This window comes from Ambystoma mexicanum, chromosome 13 (genome assembly GCF_040938575.1).
Source record: "Ambystoma mexicanum isolate Mex_15411 chromosome 13, UKY_AmexF1_1, whole genome shotgun sequence".
NCBI classification, from domain to species: domain Eukaryota; kingdom Metazoa; phylum Chordata; class Amphibia; order Caudata; family Ambystomatidae; genus Ambystoma; species Ambystoma mexicanum.
In genome coordinates this window covers 437,958,097-437,974,190 of record NC_090938.1, presented here as the reverse complement: position 1 = coordinate 437,974,190, position 16,094 = coordinate 437,958,097, and the positions used below count along the sequence as shown (strand labels likewise).

At 49.1% G+C, this 16,094-nt stretch overlaps 1 protein-coding gene across 7 annotated transcripts in view; it reads left to right on the top strand.

Annotated features, from left to right (window-relative positions):
- RDM1 (RAD52 motif containing 1) overlaps positions 1 to 16,094 on the top strand; it is a 589,841-nt gene that overhangs the window by 167,907 nt on the left and 405,840 nt on the right. For all 7 annotated transcript variants that reach the window (XM_069634051.1, XM_069634052.1, XM_069634050.1 and 4 more), the window contains exon 4: positions 11,805 to 11,982. In XM_069634051.1, the coding sequence (XP_069490152.1) occupies positions 11,805 to 11,982 (178 nt within the window). The remainder of the gene's footprint in view (positions 1 to 11,804; positions 11,983 to 16,094) is intronic.

Here is a 16,094-nt window from a genome sequence, read left to right as displayed (position 1 = left end):
CTGTCGAAAGTCTTTGACCGACAGATGATTGTGAAGAAGGGAAATGAATCCTGCATAGTGAATTCAGTAATGAACTTTGTTTTGTAAAATTGGATAGAGTGAACCCGGCGGAGGGATGCCAACGAGAAGGGGCGAAGTCTAAAATCCCATAGTGAACTGTTTGGTAAAAGTTGGCGAGAGTAAACCCAGCAAAGGGAAACCGACCACTTTTTTTAAAGGAGATTTAACCGTCGAAGAACATGATAGCTGATACCGAACTGTTGGCTCGTGCTGAGAAGGCTCAAGCGTGTGCTGTGCTCCAAGGTCCCACCTTGTCCCGTGCTGAAAACGTGGGGAAGGGAGACCCCTGGCAATCCCATCCTGACTTATTATTTGTGAAAACTTTATTGAAAACCCTATTCCACACTATTTCTGTAATTTAGTTGTAAGGAATAGGCAATAGTTTTCTTTAGTATATGCCTTTTTATTCTGACACAATGTCACAAAGACTGCCTTATTTTCATTTGATGGTCGATGCTTGCTCCCATCATAGATTTAGGTTTATGTTAGGCGTTTTTCCACCGTATTTACAATTTATTAAACGCCCTTGAACTCTGATCACTCGTGTCTGTCTTTACTGTTGCCACCATGTGTTCCTTACAGTACACATTCTATACGGGTTGGCCTTCTTAATTGGATCTGATGGCTCCACATGAGATCCCCTCTAAATTGCTAATGGTGAATATGTCATCTCTAAAATATATGATTCGGTGGCTTGATTATGGACTGTGCGGCTTAACATAGAGGGTCCTCATTAGTTGGCATTCTACTGACCAACCTTGGGCAACTGAGCCAGAACGGGTGTAGGGGAGAGAGGTTAGCAAACTGCTTTCCTTTGATTAAAAAGATACTATCCCTTATTCCTAGGCCCTTAGCCAGAGCGACTTCTATGTAGTCAACCTTGTAAGGTGCCTCATATCTGGGAATATGCGTGTTGAGTAATGCAGGGGTCCTATCTGAGGCTAATGAATAGACCATGTTTTCCAGCTATGGGTCACGTATGATGAAACCGCGTTTGATATGATTTCACCCAGCATTTATTGGGAATTTAGCTAATATAAATGCAAGTGTTATTACTTTTTCTGCTACTAGGGACTTGCTTGATCCGTTCCCTATGAAGTTTGGGGTTCATGATTTTCCTGCACCTGGCATTCAGAGGCTGGTTGTTCTTTAATTAATCTTAGGAAAATATGGCTTATGCCTTGGGAATGATTCTCGTGTTCTCTTTGAGCCGTCCAGACCCTCCTTAATTTCGCAGTAACCTTAGCTAGGTTTGCATAGCTACTGTCTGTGCCCTGGATGGGTTTCTATTTCAGTGAATTAAGCAATTTGAGTTTGTGGAGTCACAAGGCTTAAATACAAGGCTTTCATTCACTTAAATACATGCTTCAGCTTTCAATTTGGAAAAGTTGGCTGCCCATCATTGGCGCCTTTCTATGTTGGTGAGCTTTAAACGTGTGTAGTTCATGTTGCATTCAGCTTGTACATTGCTTATGTTGGTATTCTTCATGTCTAAATGGATGCAATCGATATGCATGTATAAATGCATATTTTTTTTATTTTTAAAACTTGTATTTATTAGTTTACATAAATAACACAAGAAACATAGTACTGAACATTATAACATTTCCTTCGCCCTCCCTCCCCTCTGGTCGGATGAAATCATATTGTCCTGGTTCCAATTATGCGTTGAAGATGTCTGAAACTTTGATATTATGGGGGCATCACTGTTCCATAAAGTCTGACTGGAGGTATTGCAAGGTCCCTTCCCTTCCCATTCCTTTCCGAATTTGTCTCCAGTTCCTTGAATTTTGTGGGTGATTTTCTCCATTGTGATGTGGGCCCATACTTTCTGTAGCCAAGTATAGGTCAGTGGGGTATTCTTATTCTTCCAATTCTGAGCTATAGTGGTCCATGCCGCAATGAGAAGTCCCATAAAGCTCCTCCATTGTGATTTACTGTATAGCCTTGCTGTATCATCTCTGATTCCACAGAGCCACACTTCCTCCCCAAGCTCCCCCACATCCGGGAATACTTTACTCATTTCACTACTAACTTCTTGCCAAAAGGGTTTAATGCCTTTACAGTCCCACCATATATGTCTCCATGTTCCCACTTCGACACATCCTCTCCAGCATTGATTTGACGTGTTTGGGTACATTGAATGGAGCCTCTCAGGAGTATAGTGCCACTGTGTCATAATTTTGACCCACATCTCCCTGGTTTGTGTCGAGCGGGTCATCTTGGGGATCTGCTTCCATAGATCCTCCCACTGTCTATCCGTTGGTCCCCCCCCCCCAGCGTTCTGCCCCACTTTATTCTATATGACCATTTAATGTCTTCTCCTTGTGCGTTTATGTATTTATACAGAGTTGACACCCACCTTTTCTCCCCCGTGTTGGAGATGATGTACGTCTGAAACCCTGTGAGGTCCCTGGTTGCTGCCTCTGTGATTGTCGGGGAGTTTAGCCAGTGTTTTCGCTGCTCATATCTATATGTATCACCTTTGGGGATATTTGAGCCTGTAAAGCAGGATTCTAGTGTTCTAATTTCTTTGCCTGCGAACATCTCGCCAATTTTGGTTATGCCCACCTCTTCCCAGCTGTCATAAGCCCCTTGTTCCATCCCAGGAGGAAATTGTGGATTTCTGCAGATAGGTGTAAAGGGTCCCAGCGCCGTGGTCATTATACCTTTTTGTGTTTGGCTATCCCATGCTTTCAGCGTGGTCCTCATTATTTCGCTTATCCCTAAATTCTCATGTCTGTGCTGCCTCTGTTTCCAAAGAAGTTCTACTAGTGGGGTTCTTGCTGCTGCTCTGTCTTGTTTGGCCCATATCTGCTGCAGATTCTCCCCCACCCATTCCCTCAGAACTTTAAGCTGTGCCACCTGATAGAATTTTTTAAAATGGGGGAGCGCCATCCTGCCTTCTCTGGTTGGGGCCGTGAGGACCATTCTAGCTATCCTGGGCGTTTTCCCTTTCCATATAAAGGATGATACCAATTTTGTTAGGGTTTTGAAGAACGTGTCGGGGACACCCAACGGGAGAGCCTGAAAATAGTATAGAGCCCTTGGGAGGACAGTCATCTTGACTGATTGTATTCTGCCCCACCAGGATATCTGTAGTGGATTCCATCTGCCTAATTCCCTTCGAATGTTAGTGATTTAACGGCTGGTAGTTTTCCCCGTAGAATTGCTCAATTTTTTATGGAACTTTTATTCCCAGATATTTTATACCTTTTTCTACAATCTTAAGGTCCTGTATCTTTGCTTCCCTTTCTATGTTTGGTCTGTCCCCTGCCAGGATTAGGATCTCTGATTTTTTCCTATTAATCTTTAGGCCTGAAATGGCCCCATAGTTTTCTAATTCCCTCACCGTGGCTGATAGAGTGAATTCGGGGTCCTCTAGGGTTATTAGCATATCATCCACGTACGCAATTACTTTATGTTGCTGACCAGCCATATCTATCCCTTTAATGTGTATTGACTCCCGAATTTTTATTAGGAGAGGTTCCAAGAACAGAGCGTACAGTAATGGTGAAAGGGGGCATCCCTGTTTCGTTCCTCTTGATATTATTACCTTGTCCGTAACCTCGCCATTAATGACTATCCTACTGGATGGGGAATTATAGTTCGCTCTAATGCTCGCAATATACTGTTCCCCGAATCCCATGTACTTCAGTATTTTCAATAGTATTGATCATTCCACCCGATCAAAAGCCTTCTCGGCATCTACCGACAGTAGTATCGCTGGGGTGTGGGATATCCCTATTTTTTCCACTAGATGGGCGAGCCGCCTTGTGTTGTCATGGGTTTGTCTGCCGGGAATGAAGCCTGATTGATCCTCGCTAATTAGTTTTGGGAGTAGCAGGGGCCATCTTGCTGCAAGAATCTTTGTATATATTTTTGTGTCTAGATTGATCAGGGAGATTGGTCTATATGATGCAGGGTTTATTGGATCTTTCCCTGGTTTGTGGAACACCAGTACTTTCGCTTCATTCATTGTGGGGGGTCACATTACCGCTATCTCTAAATGAGTTCAGGAGTCTGGTTAGAATCGGGGTCAGTATGTCTGAATATTTTTTATAAAATGGCGCTGTATATCCATCTGGGCCTGGAGCTTTGTTACTTGGGAGTCCACTTATTGCTTTACTGACTTCCTCTTCCCTAATAGGGGTCTCTAATGACTGTTTATCCTCTTCTGATATTTTCGGGATCTGTAGGGCCTCTAAGTATGAATCTTGGGCGCTTGAATTGTGGCGTTCAGTAGAATAGAGAGTTTGATAGTATTGCCTCAGTGGTTCCCCCATGTCGTGTGCGCGTGTTTGGATGTCCCCCTTCGCATCGCATATGGCCTTAATCGTTGTTTCTTTCTGTTTTGCCCTGAGTTGTCTCGCCAGGAGTCTATCTGCTTTGTTCGCTTTAATGTAATATCTCTGTTTCAGATAGAGTAGGTTCCTTTCTGCGCCCTTCGTGCGTAGCATCTCTAATTGGCCCTGTGTGTGTTTCAGTGATTTTTTTCAGTATCTTAGTGGGGTGTGTCAGCATTTTCTCTTGGATATCTTCAATTGTTTTTTTCCAATTCCCTTTCCCACAAAAACTTTTGTTTATCTCTCGTGATTTTTAGCGCTATCATCTTCCCCCGCAAAACTGCTTTAAACGCGTCCCAGACTGCGCTCATTGCGACCTCCCCGGTGTCTTTTTGTATAAAGTATTCCTCTATCATTTCCTTTATGGACTCCCCAGTAACTGGGTCCTGGATCAGCTCCTGTGGCAGCTTCCACCTCCATAGCCCATTCTTCCTCCCTGGGAAAGTCACGTCTAACCATAGTGGGGCATGGTCCGAGAGGGCTATTGCACCCTTATCTAGCCCTTGTATCTTTCCCAGTAGTCCCACCGAAACCCAGAAATAGTCTATCCTAGACATGGAATTATGAACATGTGAGAAATATGTGAACCCCCTTTGTTCGCCTTTCAGTTCCCTCCAAACATCATTCAGGGCCATGTGGTCCATTTGTTGTCTCAGACGCTTTGATGGCGCCCCCTGGCCTTGTGAGTTCCCCGTACTCCTATCTAAAAGTGGGTTCCACGCCATATTAAGATCCCCCTCCATGATTACTTCCCCCTTTGCGAAGTCTTCCAATTTTGACAGGGCGTCTCTCAGAAAACCATCCTGTCCCTGTTTGGGTATGCGTATATTGAGACAAGTGTGATGCGATATCCCTCAATTTCCACATTGGCAAAGGTGTATCTCCCTTCTTTATCTAAGGTTATATCTAGCAGTTTAGAGTCCTTCCCTTCTTTCACCGCAATTAGCACCCCAGCTTTTTTTTCTGTTGCTGTTGCCTGTGCCCATATTTTGTATCCTTTTATCCTTGTTTTCTGCTTATCCCTTGTTCTAATATGGGTTTCTTGGAGAAGTAATATGTCTGCCTTCCCCCTTTTGAACTGTTTCTCCAGTTTCGCTCTTTTTGTTGGGTGATTCATACCCCTAATATTGTAGGTCAATATGCGTATCATCCCCATACTGTTATGTTTGTGTGCCGTTGCCTCGGGTCCCCTTCTGTATTTGTTTTGTTTCTTTGATTCTTCCGACCCCTTCCCCTCCCTCGAACTCCCCCCCAAAATTTAACTTTAAACCAAACGAACTGTCCCCCGAGTAGGGCAAGGGATCCTATTGACAATAGGGCATTGCGCCCTTTGCTCCCTGCCCTCCATACCCTCGGGGCCAGGGGTGGTTTTGGGGATTCCTAAACCCCATTGATCCATTGTCTTTACCGAGTTCCAAACCGTCGGGTCTCGACCAGACCGCCATCTGTGTAAAGTCAGTTCAGCTCCGCTCCCATACGCCCCCCTGACAGGGTTTCCGTAACTGCATTCCGTGTCAGTTCCCCAAGTATATGCTTTTCCTGGGTTCCTCATGTTACTTTTCTCCGGGTCTCCTTCCCTGCATTTGCCTTCTTCTGCTTGCTTGTTTCCCAGCGCATTGGTTTTCTCGTTCGTTCTCTCCTGTTTGCAGCCTCCCCCCGTTCCATCTCTTCATCTTGAAGTCCCATAGTGCTGAGGCCTTCTTCTAGTGTGGTCACTCTTCTCTGTTTTCCCCATGTAAATAGTAGCCCAAATGGGAAGGTCCATTTATAGCGGATTTGTTTTTCTATTAACACTTTCACTAATGGGGCCGTTGCTCTTCTTTTTTGGAGGGTTACTAGAGCCAAGTCCTGATACAATTGGATGTCTTGCCCGTTCATTTTAATATGCTCCATTCCTGGCCCTTCTGAGAATCTGTTCTTTCTGCGGGTAAGAAGAGAGAGCCACCTAGACATCGCGTGGTCTTTCCCCTGGGGCCTCAGATCTTTTTGGTCCTACCCTGTGGACTCTGTCGACTCCGATATGTTCAGTTTCTTGCGCCCCCAGTATGTCTCTAAACACCTCCTTTACCGCCTCTTTCAGATTTTTTGTCTAGCACTGATTCCGCCATGTTCTTGATTCGAATGTTAGAGTGTCTGGAGCGGTTCTCCAAATCCTCACATTGTAATTCCAAGTTGTGAGTGAGTGTCACCAAATGTTCTTGTGTTTCGCTTGTTTGTCTTGTATCTTCAAGGCTTTGCACTGTTTTTTCCACCATGTCTGTTCTCTCTTCGAGGTTGTTTATATCGATTCTCATGTTTTGTACCGCTTGTTTCATTTCATTCTCCCTCTCGGTTGCGATGACCCCTCTGTTGACCACATTTGTAGTATATCTCCGCCTTGTTTCATCGATTGGGGTGTCTGTTGGGTGGGGTTACCCTTCCCTTTTGCTCTTGACATGGTAGTGTGCTTTGTTCGAGTGTCTATGGGGCTTCTACGCCCTCGTGTAACCCTCCGGTATGGTTTCCACTAGTTCGGTTCCTCTGTTATGCTTTTGTGGGTGGGGGTTTTGCCTTAGCTAGGCCTAGTGTCTAAGTTTCCGCTTCTTCCCCCCGCCGTCTCGCCGTGCCAATATGGTTATGGCAGCTTGTCTCTTCTTTTCTGATTTCCCCTCCGCGTTTTCCCCCTCTAGCTTACGGGGGAAGAGGCTCCTGTTGCGCTCCTTCCTCGTTCCTGGGTCAGGCTGCGTGGGTGGTCTTGCGCAGGGATAGGGGTGAACCCTTCTGCCGATCTGATGCCAGTATATTTGCTGGGATTTTGTTATGAATGTCCTTTTTTAGCTCACCATTTTTGTTTTTTACACATGCTTTTAGGTCCCCCCCCCCCGGGGTATATATCAGTCCTTGTATGCGCGGGTGGGTGTTTTGTTTGCCTCCCCCCTGGGTTGGCTCACCTTTATCTCTTCAGGCGTGCTGTTTCAGGGCGGCCCCCGCTTCTCCTTTCCTGCGGTCCGCCCCGATTTCCACCGGCGCTGTTCCCATCTCTTTCCGTCGCAGAGTCCCCGCTCCTCGCCCCGATCCTTGCTCGTCAGAGCTTTACAGGGGAGGGCGGACCTACTCTGCAGGGTCCAGCGGAGCCTCCGATCCTGCTCCCACGCTGGCCGCCGCCTCGACTTCTTCGTCTTCTGCGCTGTGTGTGCCGTGTGTGCCTCTTCGGCGCGGGAGAGTCCCGATCGGCCCCGGTGGGCGAGGGGCCGGTCTTCCCCTCACTTCGGTCCTCGTCCCGCGGTCGCTCTTCAGCGGCGCCACTTTCCTCCCAGGTGTGGGGGGAGGAGGCGGGGGAACTTTAGCTGTTGGGCGGGGGGGGTGTCAGGAAACGGGCCGTTAGTGCTTCATTTCTTGCTTAATTTCGGCGGCCCGGGCAGAGCGCTGTTTAGATGCGACTCCTCACCCCAGCGGCCATCTTGGATGATATATATAAATGCATTTTTGACCTAGTGTTCATGGTGAGTGCATATTTGCTTCGTAGTCTATTGCATGCACATGTTATTTCACTGTGAGTTTGCTTATTCTTGCCATCCTTAGTTACATTATGTCAATTTCCTGCTGTACCTGCCTCGGATAAGGGCGGTACGGTTGTTGACCATACCAAATCGAGGTAGTCCGACTGCATGTAAGCAACGTCGGAAACGCAGGGCCGCCAAGTTATGTTGTCTGTGCAGCTGCCAGCGTGTCGTAGTGACCAAAACATGGGGCCGCAAGGGTGAATCTTAACAATAACCCATCAAATCCCCAGCCTTTGAGCTCACTCTCTTCAGGTCGCAGCTGTCTCTGACCACTTAAGGATGGTGTTTAGTAAAAAGAAAAACAGTTGCTCTTGCTTTACTAGCAAAAGTGTTCATTTCAAGTCTTAAAACCTGTCCAATATTATTTTTAAATACGTGATACATGTGAATGTGAAGTCTCTCAAATTAAATACATTTGGAAATGAAAACATAAACTGGGTCCTGAATAACCTACTTTTTTGTAGGCCATAATCCAAAAACATACAGACGTTATGCTCTTTGTTTATGGTTTTTATGTTTGTTCAGAGTAGTAGTATTATGTAGATAAGGTTACCATATGATATTGTGTCTACCTTGGAGGCGATCCTATTGCAGTCCTGGGGTTTGCTTTTACTTTATTTTACTAGTCCATTGTATTAAGTTCATAGTGTAGTAAAAAGCTATGGACTGAACCATGATGCCATCAATGATATGGAGTCACCCGGGGACCTTACATGTGGGTGTCACATAGGGTCGTAGACAACTCCACTTTGTCATGTGCTGGACATCCCTTGTCCTTGTTTTAGTGGAATAGTGTATAGTGGCAAGCTCTTGGACATAAACAAGAGACTTTTTTCCCTGGCAGTATCTGCGTGCCAATGTTCAGTGTAGGTGTGTATTCTACCCTGAAATGTTCTGGCTTTGAACCAGCGACGGGCTGCTCAATGGGTCACAAGACAAGACAAAACCAAACGTTTTTATTTAAAAAGTAGGTTTTCCATATGCATGCAATATGGGGCTTGCCGTCTAGGTGGGTTCATTTATATACATGTCCCTAACTTTTGAGGGGACCCAAACCTCGCTTGCTCAAACTCCCTATTCCCCACAGGTCCTACTGCAGTGTCCATTTATTAGACCCAGACTACTCCTACTATCTGGTCTGTCTCTGTGCTAGGGAGGGTTTAAGGGCCATGGCCTTATCGCTCTGTCTCCCTCAAGTGACCTAGCAGGGTAGTTGGCCACTTAGTGGAGAAGGTCACCAGGATAACCATTTCTTAACCTTTTCCTCACTTGCCTGTGTCCCGTTCTTCGCTACCCTCCTCCCTCTCTCACTTCACACTCCACTATCTTGTTTTAGCTATCTCTCTGCCTTCACCAGCTCCCTCCTGGCCTCGCCCTTCTCTCTACACTCTCTCTCTACACTCTCTACACTCTCTCTCTCTCTCTTTCTCTCTCGCTTTCTTTCTCTCTCGCGCTCTCTCTCTCTCTTTCTCCTCCCCCAAGCTCCCTTCTAGTTTCGTTCCCACTACCCTGTCCATCACTTCATACTCGCAACCCATGTCTAACTCTCCCTCCAGAATTACCACCAACCATTCTCCCACTCCTCCTACACCCCAAAATTATTTCCAACCACTCTTCTCATGTACCCTTTCTAACCCCCAGTGCTTTACCTCGCTCCGTAAACAATCCAAAGTCTCCTTCACGTCGTCCTTTAGCTGCTACACCCTCTTGTCTTGTCTGTTGGTTCAGCTATTCTTTGACCTCACCCAGACAGCTCTCCCTTCTCAGCTGACTCAGTTGGCTTTATACAGCTCTGCCCTTCCTCAACTTGGTTCCATTGGTTTTATGTGTTCGCTGCATCCTTGGGCCAATCTCTGTTTCATCTGTTCCCTTGAGGGCCAGGGCAGCCCCCTGGAAGTCTTCATAAAGTGCTTTATATCCACCACCTTTCAGTCTTTATTTATCTCCAGCCAGCTGTGCAGTCAAAATGGTTCTTTACTCTTGTGGTCTCTTCTGTCCTTGGTAAGTCACTGTTCAAATGGAGTTTGGGGAATGTTCCAGGATCTTCCCTATTCCTATGCAGTCCCTTGCCAGTTCCTGTTTCATTGCACCCCTGTAGTCGCTCTGGTTTTTTTGGGGTGGTTCTTTGATCTCCCATTCAGCTGCTGCAGGGGGAAGTGCAGTCATTTGTTTCTTTATATTGTGCTGCTTCCCGGGATCCATGATCATCTCAGTTTCTGAGAAGTCTGGTGCATGCTGGTCATCGTAGTTTCTGAAGGATAGAAAAAACGACCTAAGCATTGGAACAGAGTAAATGTGTGGCACCATGCAAAACCAGGGAGCCGAGGACAGAGGTTCCCTCAACTTCCAGACCCAACCGGTGGCGTAGATCTTCCTCCGGTGTAGCCTAGGTAGGCTGCTTGCACCAGATTGAGAGGGGTTCATGACTCCCCCACTCCCTTTGGAGGGTCAAACCCATGACCTTGTCACACCCTTAGGTGAGGCAGCCACCTTTTAGCCAGTCCTATTAGCCTCAGGTTCCAGGACACAACCATTCTCTGGGCAGGTTGGTGAGGACGCGATTTCCAGATGGATAATTCTTGATTTCACAGTATCACAGTACTAAGGTCCATTCTTTTAACCGGCTGTGACAAAACTGCATGTCACTAACGAACAAGCCGCTTATTTCTTCATTCGGTCTGATGTTTACCTATTGGAGCTTGCTTGTTTGTTTTTTTTGGAATGCGTTAATGATGAGCGTTAATGATGAGCAATTTATTGCCCTCAGTAGGATGAAGGGCTGAGAGGGCTGTGCTGTGATTAGAACGTGCAAAGTGCAGGCTATCCCCATAGCTGGGGCCCCCCTCTGAAACACCCTCCCTGCCACTCTGAAACCTGAGGAGAAACATCTGCGGGTTCGGAAGCACCTCAAGACCTCCTTCTTTGCTTCTGCCTTTGCCCCCCACCCTCAACACCCCCACCTGCTGAAGTGTTCTCTCCCGGCACCTGGCCACCCACCCTCTGTCTTCCGGGCCCAGGTATCTGCTCACCCTGCCACCCCACCCTCCCGCACTGCCTCCGGGCCACCCCTTGCACTGGGGTCTGTATCTGTAACCATGCACCCTCCTCCCCACACACACTTTTTTTCTTCCTGCAATTATCAGACATACCTTGTCTGCTGCATTAAACCCAGCACTTGCCACTTGCTGTCTGCACACCACTGTTTGTTGCCTTTATTATATATTTAGTTATTATTATTTATGTTGCTCCTTTGCTCCGCACTTTCCACTTCTCCTACCGCTTCCATGCACTTGCGTGTTCCCAATGTCACTAGGCCTAGTAAGATCGTTGTTTTGTTCTCCCCTGTTTCCCTTCCTTGCCTTGCCGTGCTCTGAAACACTTGTGTATGAGTGCTATAGAAATAAAATATCAATAACTTAGTACTTAAACTGGACAGTTGTGATAGTATACCACATTTGGAGTATATATGTAATACATCTTGCGCATTAAACTGACTGTAATATTAACTTTTGATGATTTCCACGTATTGATATTCATCATTGCGAATGACATACAAGTTAGACGTTTTAGGTAAGAATGCCAAAGGCTGTGCCGCCAGCAAAAACTTTGGTGGCATTTGCTTTTACTAGCCCCCCTTTACAGGGGGTAAGGGTATGGATTTGGGGCTGGGAGGAATTAAGTGGGGGGACAGTGGGTTTACACCCCTGTAAAAACAAAACAAAACAAAAATACATGACGTCGCCACCATTAAGTTCTGGCAGTATGCTCGGGCCGGAGTCTTCACATAGAAGCAAAAGTGAATTGTTAGAATATTTTTTATTGCATCTAAAACTTTAGGCCTTTATATCTTGGACAGATTCAGAACATATCTGGCTTTGAGGATATGGAGGAGGAAGATGCAGAGAAGGGCACAGAAGCAGAGCCTGATGCGAAAAGCCTGAAGTACCTGTCTGTCATAGAAATACAACTACATAAGCATGGACTCTGCAGCAGAGGAGTCGGTGTTGCAGAAGAGAAATTGCAGAATCCTAACGGTACTTTGTGATGATTGGAGGTGGATGGTATTTTGAGTTAGATCATTTGTATCTGTATGTTTACCTAACTGAAAAAGAGAAGTCCTTCCTTTGCCAATTCTCAATCTTAATGACTTCAATAAATATATTCACTCCGGTCAGGAGAGTTTTACTAAAGTCCACTTTGTAGGTAGCCTTCACAAAACTATCCCAATGGTTTGTAGATCGCCAACTCTTAGTATCGGTTTGTAATGCTCATGAACCTTGGTAGAGTGGCAGAGCAGTCGGGCTTACCATAAGAGGAAGATTTGAGCTTTAGGTAAGTAAACTGAACCTAGTTAGTAATGCACATCAATCAAACACACATACACTTATATTAAAATACAGATTTATTATATGTACACAATCACTTTTAAATACTTAGCACAATAAACCAAAACACTTAGAAATACCTTAGAATACTTTTCAAAGGCCACTGCTTAGTTTGTAGTTCCTTGCATTTCTCCAGCATGGGGTCTGGCATGGATTCACATGCTCATGAATATTCCCCGTCGTCAGGCTGGGAATCCTCGGTAAAGAAAAAAAAAACAGTATCAGTTTCGTTTCTGATCTGTCTTTTGTAGTAATAACCAATCACTGGTCTCTGCGTCATACTGACCACAGCCAATGACTGCCCTCTACCTAAGCACCGCCTCTGGCAGCCATCTTCAGATTTTTACCGCACGTTCATGTGTTAAGATCCTCGTGCTATTGCTCTCGAGCGTTAGTGCTATTTTTTCACGTTTTTTCTCAAAAACTTCGTTTTTTTCGGTCAAAAGAGCCTCAAGCTCCACCGACTCTCCATCCGATCAACGGGGACCCGTGTCGGATTCGTCTGTGCCCCTCAAGGGTGAAGATTTCATCGAGCTACGCTTTTGGAGGACTCCAGAAGTTTCTCAGGCCCGGACATGGCCCAGGAGAAGGGAAGCTCGACGCCCGGAAAGCTGTTCAGGATCTGCCCTGGATGCCAGCTGCAGAACGTCTTTAAGGAGGACGAACACTCCTTTTGTCTCTACTGCTTACATGAGGACAAGACGCACGTGGAGAAGGACTGTGCGTTTTGCGGCAATATGTCGGAGCGGACCATGAAGGACCGCCATCAACGTCTCGCCAACTGGCTGGAAGGGAAGAGCCCGTCAGGCGAGAAGAAGAGGAAAAAATCCGAGCAGTCTTCTAAGACCTTTGAGGACGCCCCGGCGACGGGGGTCCAACACAAGGCCAAGCACCGCGAGTCTGCTGGCACCGGGAGCGCCGAACGGTCGGGCTCTACGGGCGCCAGGCAGGGCGCACCCTCCCCGGCACCTTCAGCCACGAGCCAACGCTCTGGGTCGGGTAAGAGGAAGGGCGAGCACCCGGCGAAGCTCCTGGAGAGGCCCCGGTCGAGCTCGAAGGCCCCATCGGAGGTGGAGCGAGGCAGTGTCCCCCCCCTCAAGGATAAGGCGGTGAGCGCACCTAAGGTGGTGAAGGCCTTAATCCATCCGGCCAAGCCCTCTATCGAAACTGTCGCGGCGGCCCTGGCTCAGCCTGTGGAGGCTACACCAGTGGTGGCGACCTCGGGGCTCAGAGTCTCCCTGCCACCTCGGAGGGAGTCCTCTTTTGTGCCCATCGATAGGACCCCCGTGAAACCCCCGGCGGGGAAGAAAAAGGGGGGGCAGGGCGTCGTCGTAGATTCGGCCTCAGAGGAAGAGCTGATTGAGGTCTTAAGCCACGGCCTTGGCGTGGAAGAAGACCGGCCCGTCGGGATGGATCCCGACGCAGGTGCCGACGACATCGTCGAGGGTGCCGACGGGGCCCCTGATCGCCCGTCGGATTCCCCTCTGCCAGTGCCGCAAGACAACTCGGCGGCCATTTTGTTGGCTATACAGTCCTTATGTTCAGAGATAAGGACGAGACTACCGTTGCCGACGGAGGAACCTCTCCCGTCGGGGGATCCTGAACCGGGACCTTCTGGTGCTCTCCCGCCCAAGAAAAGGAGGATTCACCCTCCACCTCCTTTTCAGCCGTCGCGCCCCGTCCAGCCCTCCTCCCCGTCCACCCGAGGGGATGATACGGGGACTGACACGGCAGCGACGGGTACGGACGACGAGGTATACGACGAGGATCTACCGTCGTCACCTCCCACCAGGGCTTCTCCGCCCGACGAGATTGGATCGTTCCACTCCATGATCGCCAGGGCATCCGAGCTTTTCCAACTCTGCCCTGAGGAGAAGAAAAAGGAAGGATTCCTTTATCAACGGCGCGAGGCCAAGAGGAAGACGGTCCTCGCGGTGCCTCTACTGGACGACATTTGGGATGAGGGCCTCGCCCTCCTCAAGAACCCTTCCACGACGCCAGCTAGAAGAGACCGGTACGAGAAGAAGTACCGGGTCCCGGACGCGGCCCCCCTGTGCCTCTGGGCGCAGCCTACCCCGGACTCCGTCGTCTCCGCGGCAGCCAGGAAGAAAGCGGGGGGGGGGTGCGGCCTCCACATAGACTTCCCCACCGGACGGCGAGGGAAAGAAATTGGACGCTATGGGACGCAGGGTCATCTCGTCTGCAGCGACGACGATTAAAGCGGCCAGCGCCTTGGCTATCGTGGCCCGCTACGACAGGGAGCTATGGTACAAACTGGCTCCCCTGCTGGACTTCCTACCGGACGACAAGAGGGCGGATGCCCTGGAGATCCTACAGGAAGGCGAGGTGGCGTCGGACCACGCCATCACTATTGCGACGGACATCGCCGACACTGGGTTTCGCCAGTTGGGCAACGGCGTGTGCCTTAGGCGGCGTGGATGGCTCAAGGCTACGGACTTCCGTCAAGACGTACAGACCAGAGTCCTGGACATGCCGTTCGATGGGAACAACCTGTTTGGGAAAACAGTGGACGATTCCCTTCAGGCCATTAAAGCGGACACTGAGACGGCCCGGGCCCTTGGGGTTCTGCAGCAACGACGGACGCCCTTTCGGCGCAGCGGAGACAAGGGCGCCTCCAAAGGTTCCGGCGGCGCTTTCTCCACCTACCGTCAAGCGGCCCGCTCGTCGTCTCAGGAGGCCTACAGAGGACGAGGCAAGTCTGGCGGACCCCGCCGTCGTCGCCAAGGAGGTCAAGGCGGCAAAGCCTCGTCGAAACAGGACTGAACCGGCCGTGGGGTCGGGCCCCCACCGAAGCACCCCGGTGGGAGGCCAGCTGGCGAGCTTCGTCAGCGTGTGGGAGTTCATCTCCACCGACCGTTGGGTGCTGGACGCCTTAGCCCGGGGCCACGCGCTCGAGTTTCAAAGAAGGTGCCCGCGCGTCCCCCCCGTGGCCAAGAAAGAGCTTCACGTCCCTCAGCTTCTCCTGGAGGTAAAGGCGATGCTCAGGAAGGGCGTCATCGAACTCGTCCCAAAGAGGCTTCGGGGCTCCGGAGTTTACTCGAGATACTTCCTCGTGAAGAAGAAGATGGGAGGATGGCGCCCCATCCTAGACCTGCGACGTCTGAACAAGTTCATCAAGGCGCAGAAGTTCCGGATGGTCACCCTCCAGCACGTCCTGGGGCAGCTGGAGGAAGGAGACTTCCTGTCGTCGTTGGATTTGGAGGATGCCTACTTCCATATTCCCATCCTAAAGGGGCACCGAAAATTCCTCAGGTTTGTGGTCCAAGGGCGTCACTACCAGTTCAAAGCCCTCCCCTTCGGACTACGGTCGGCACCCAGGGTATTCACCAAGTGCCTTGCACCGGTGGCGGCGCAGCTGAGCCGCAAGGGGATCCACGTCTACCCCTACCTGGACGACTGGCTCATCCGAGCCAAGACGAGGGAGCTCGCCGTGGAGCACACGGCAAGGACCGTCCAACTTCTCACGGACCTGGGATTCTCCGTGAACTACGCCAAGTCCCACCTGGTACCCGCGCAAAACGCACTGTTTCTGGGAGCGAAGCTCGACACAGTGTCCCTTCTGGCCTCCCCGTCGGAGGAAAGGACCAGGTCCATCCTGGGCAAGGTACAGCGGATGTTGGTTTCCGACGCGGCCAAGGTGAGGTCCATCAAGTCCCTCCTCGGAATGATGTCTTCTTGCATCTACCTCATTCCCATGTGCAGGCTCCGGATGCGCCCGTTGCAGGAGTTCCTGGACGCGC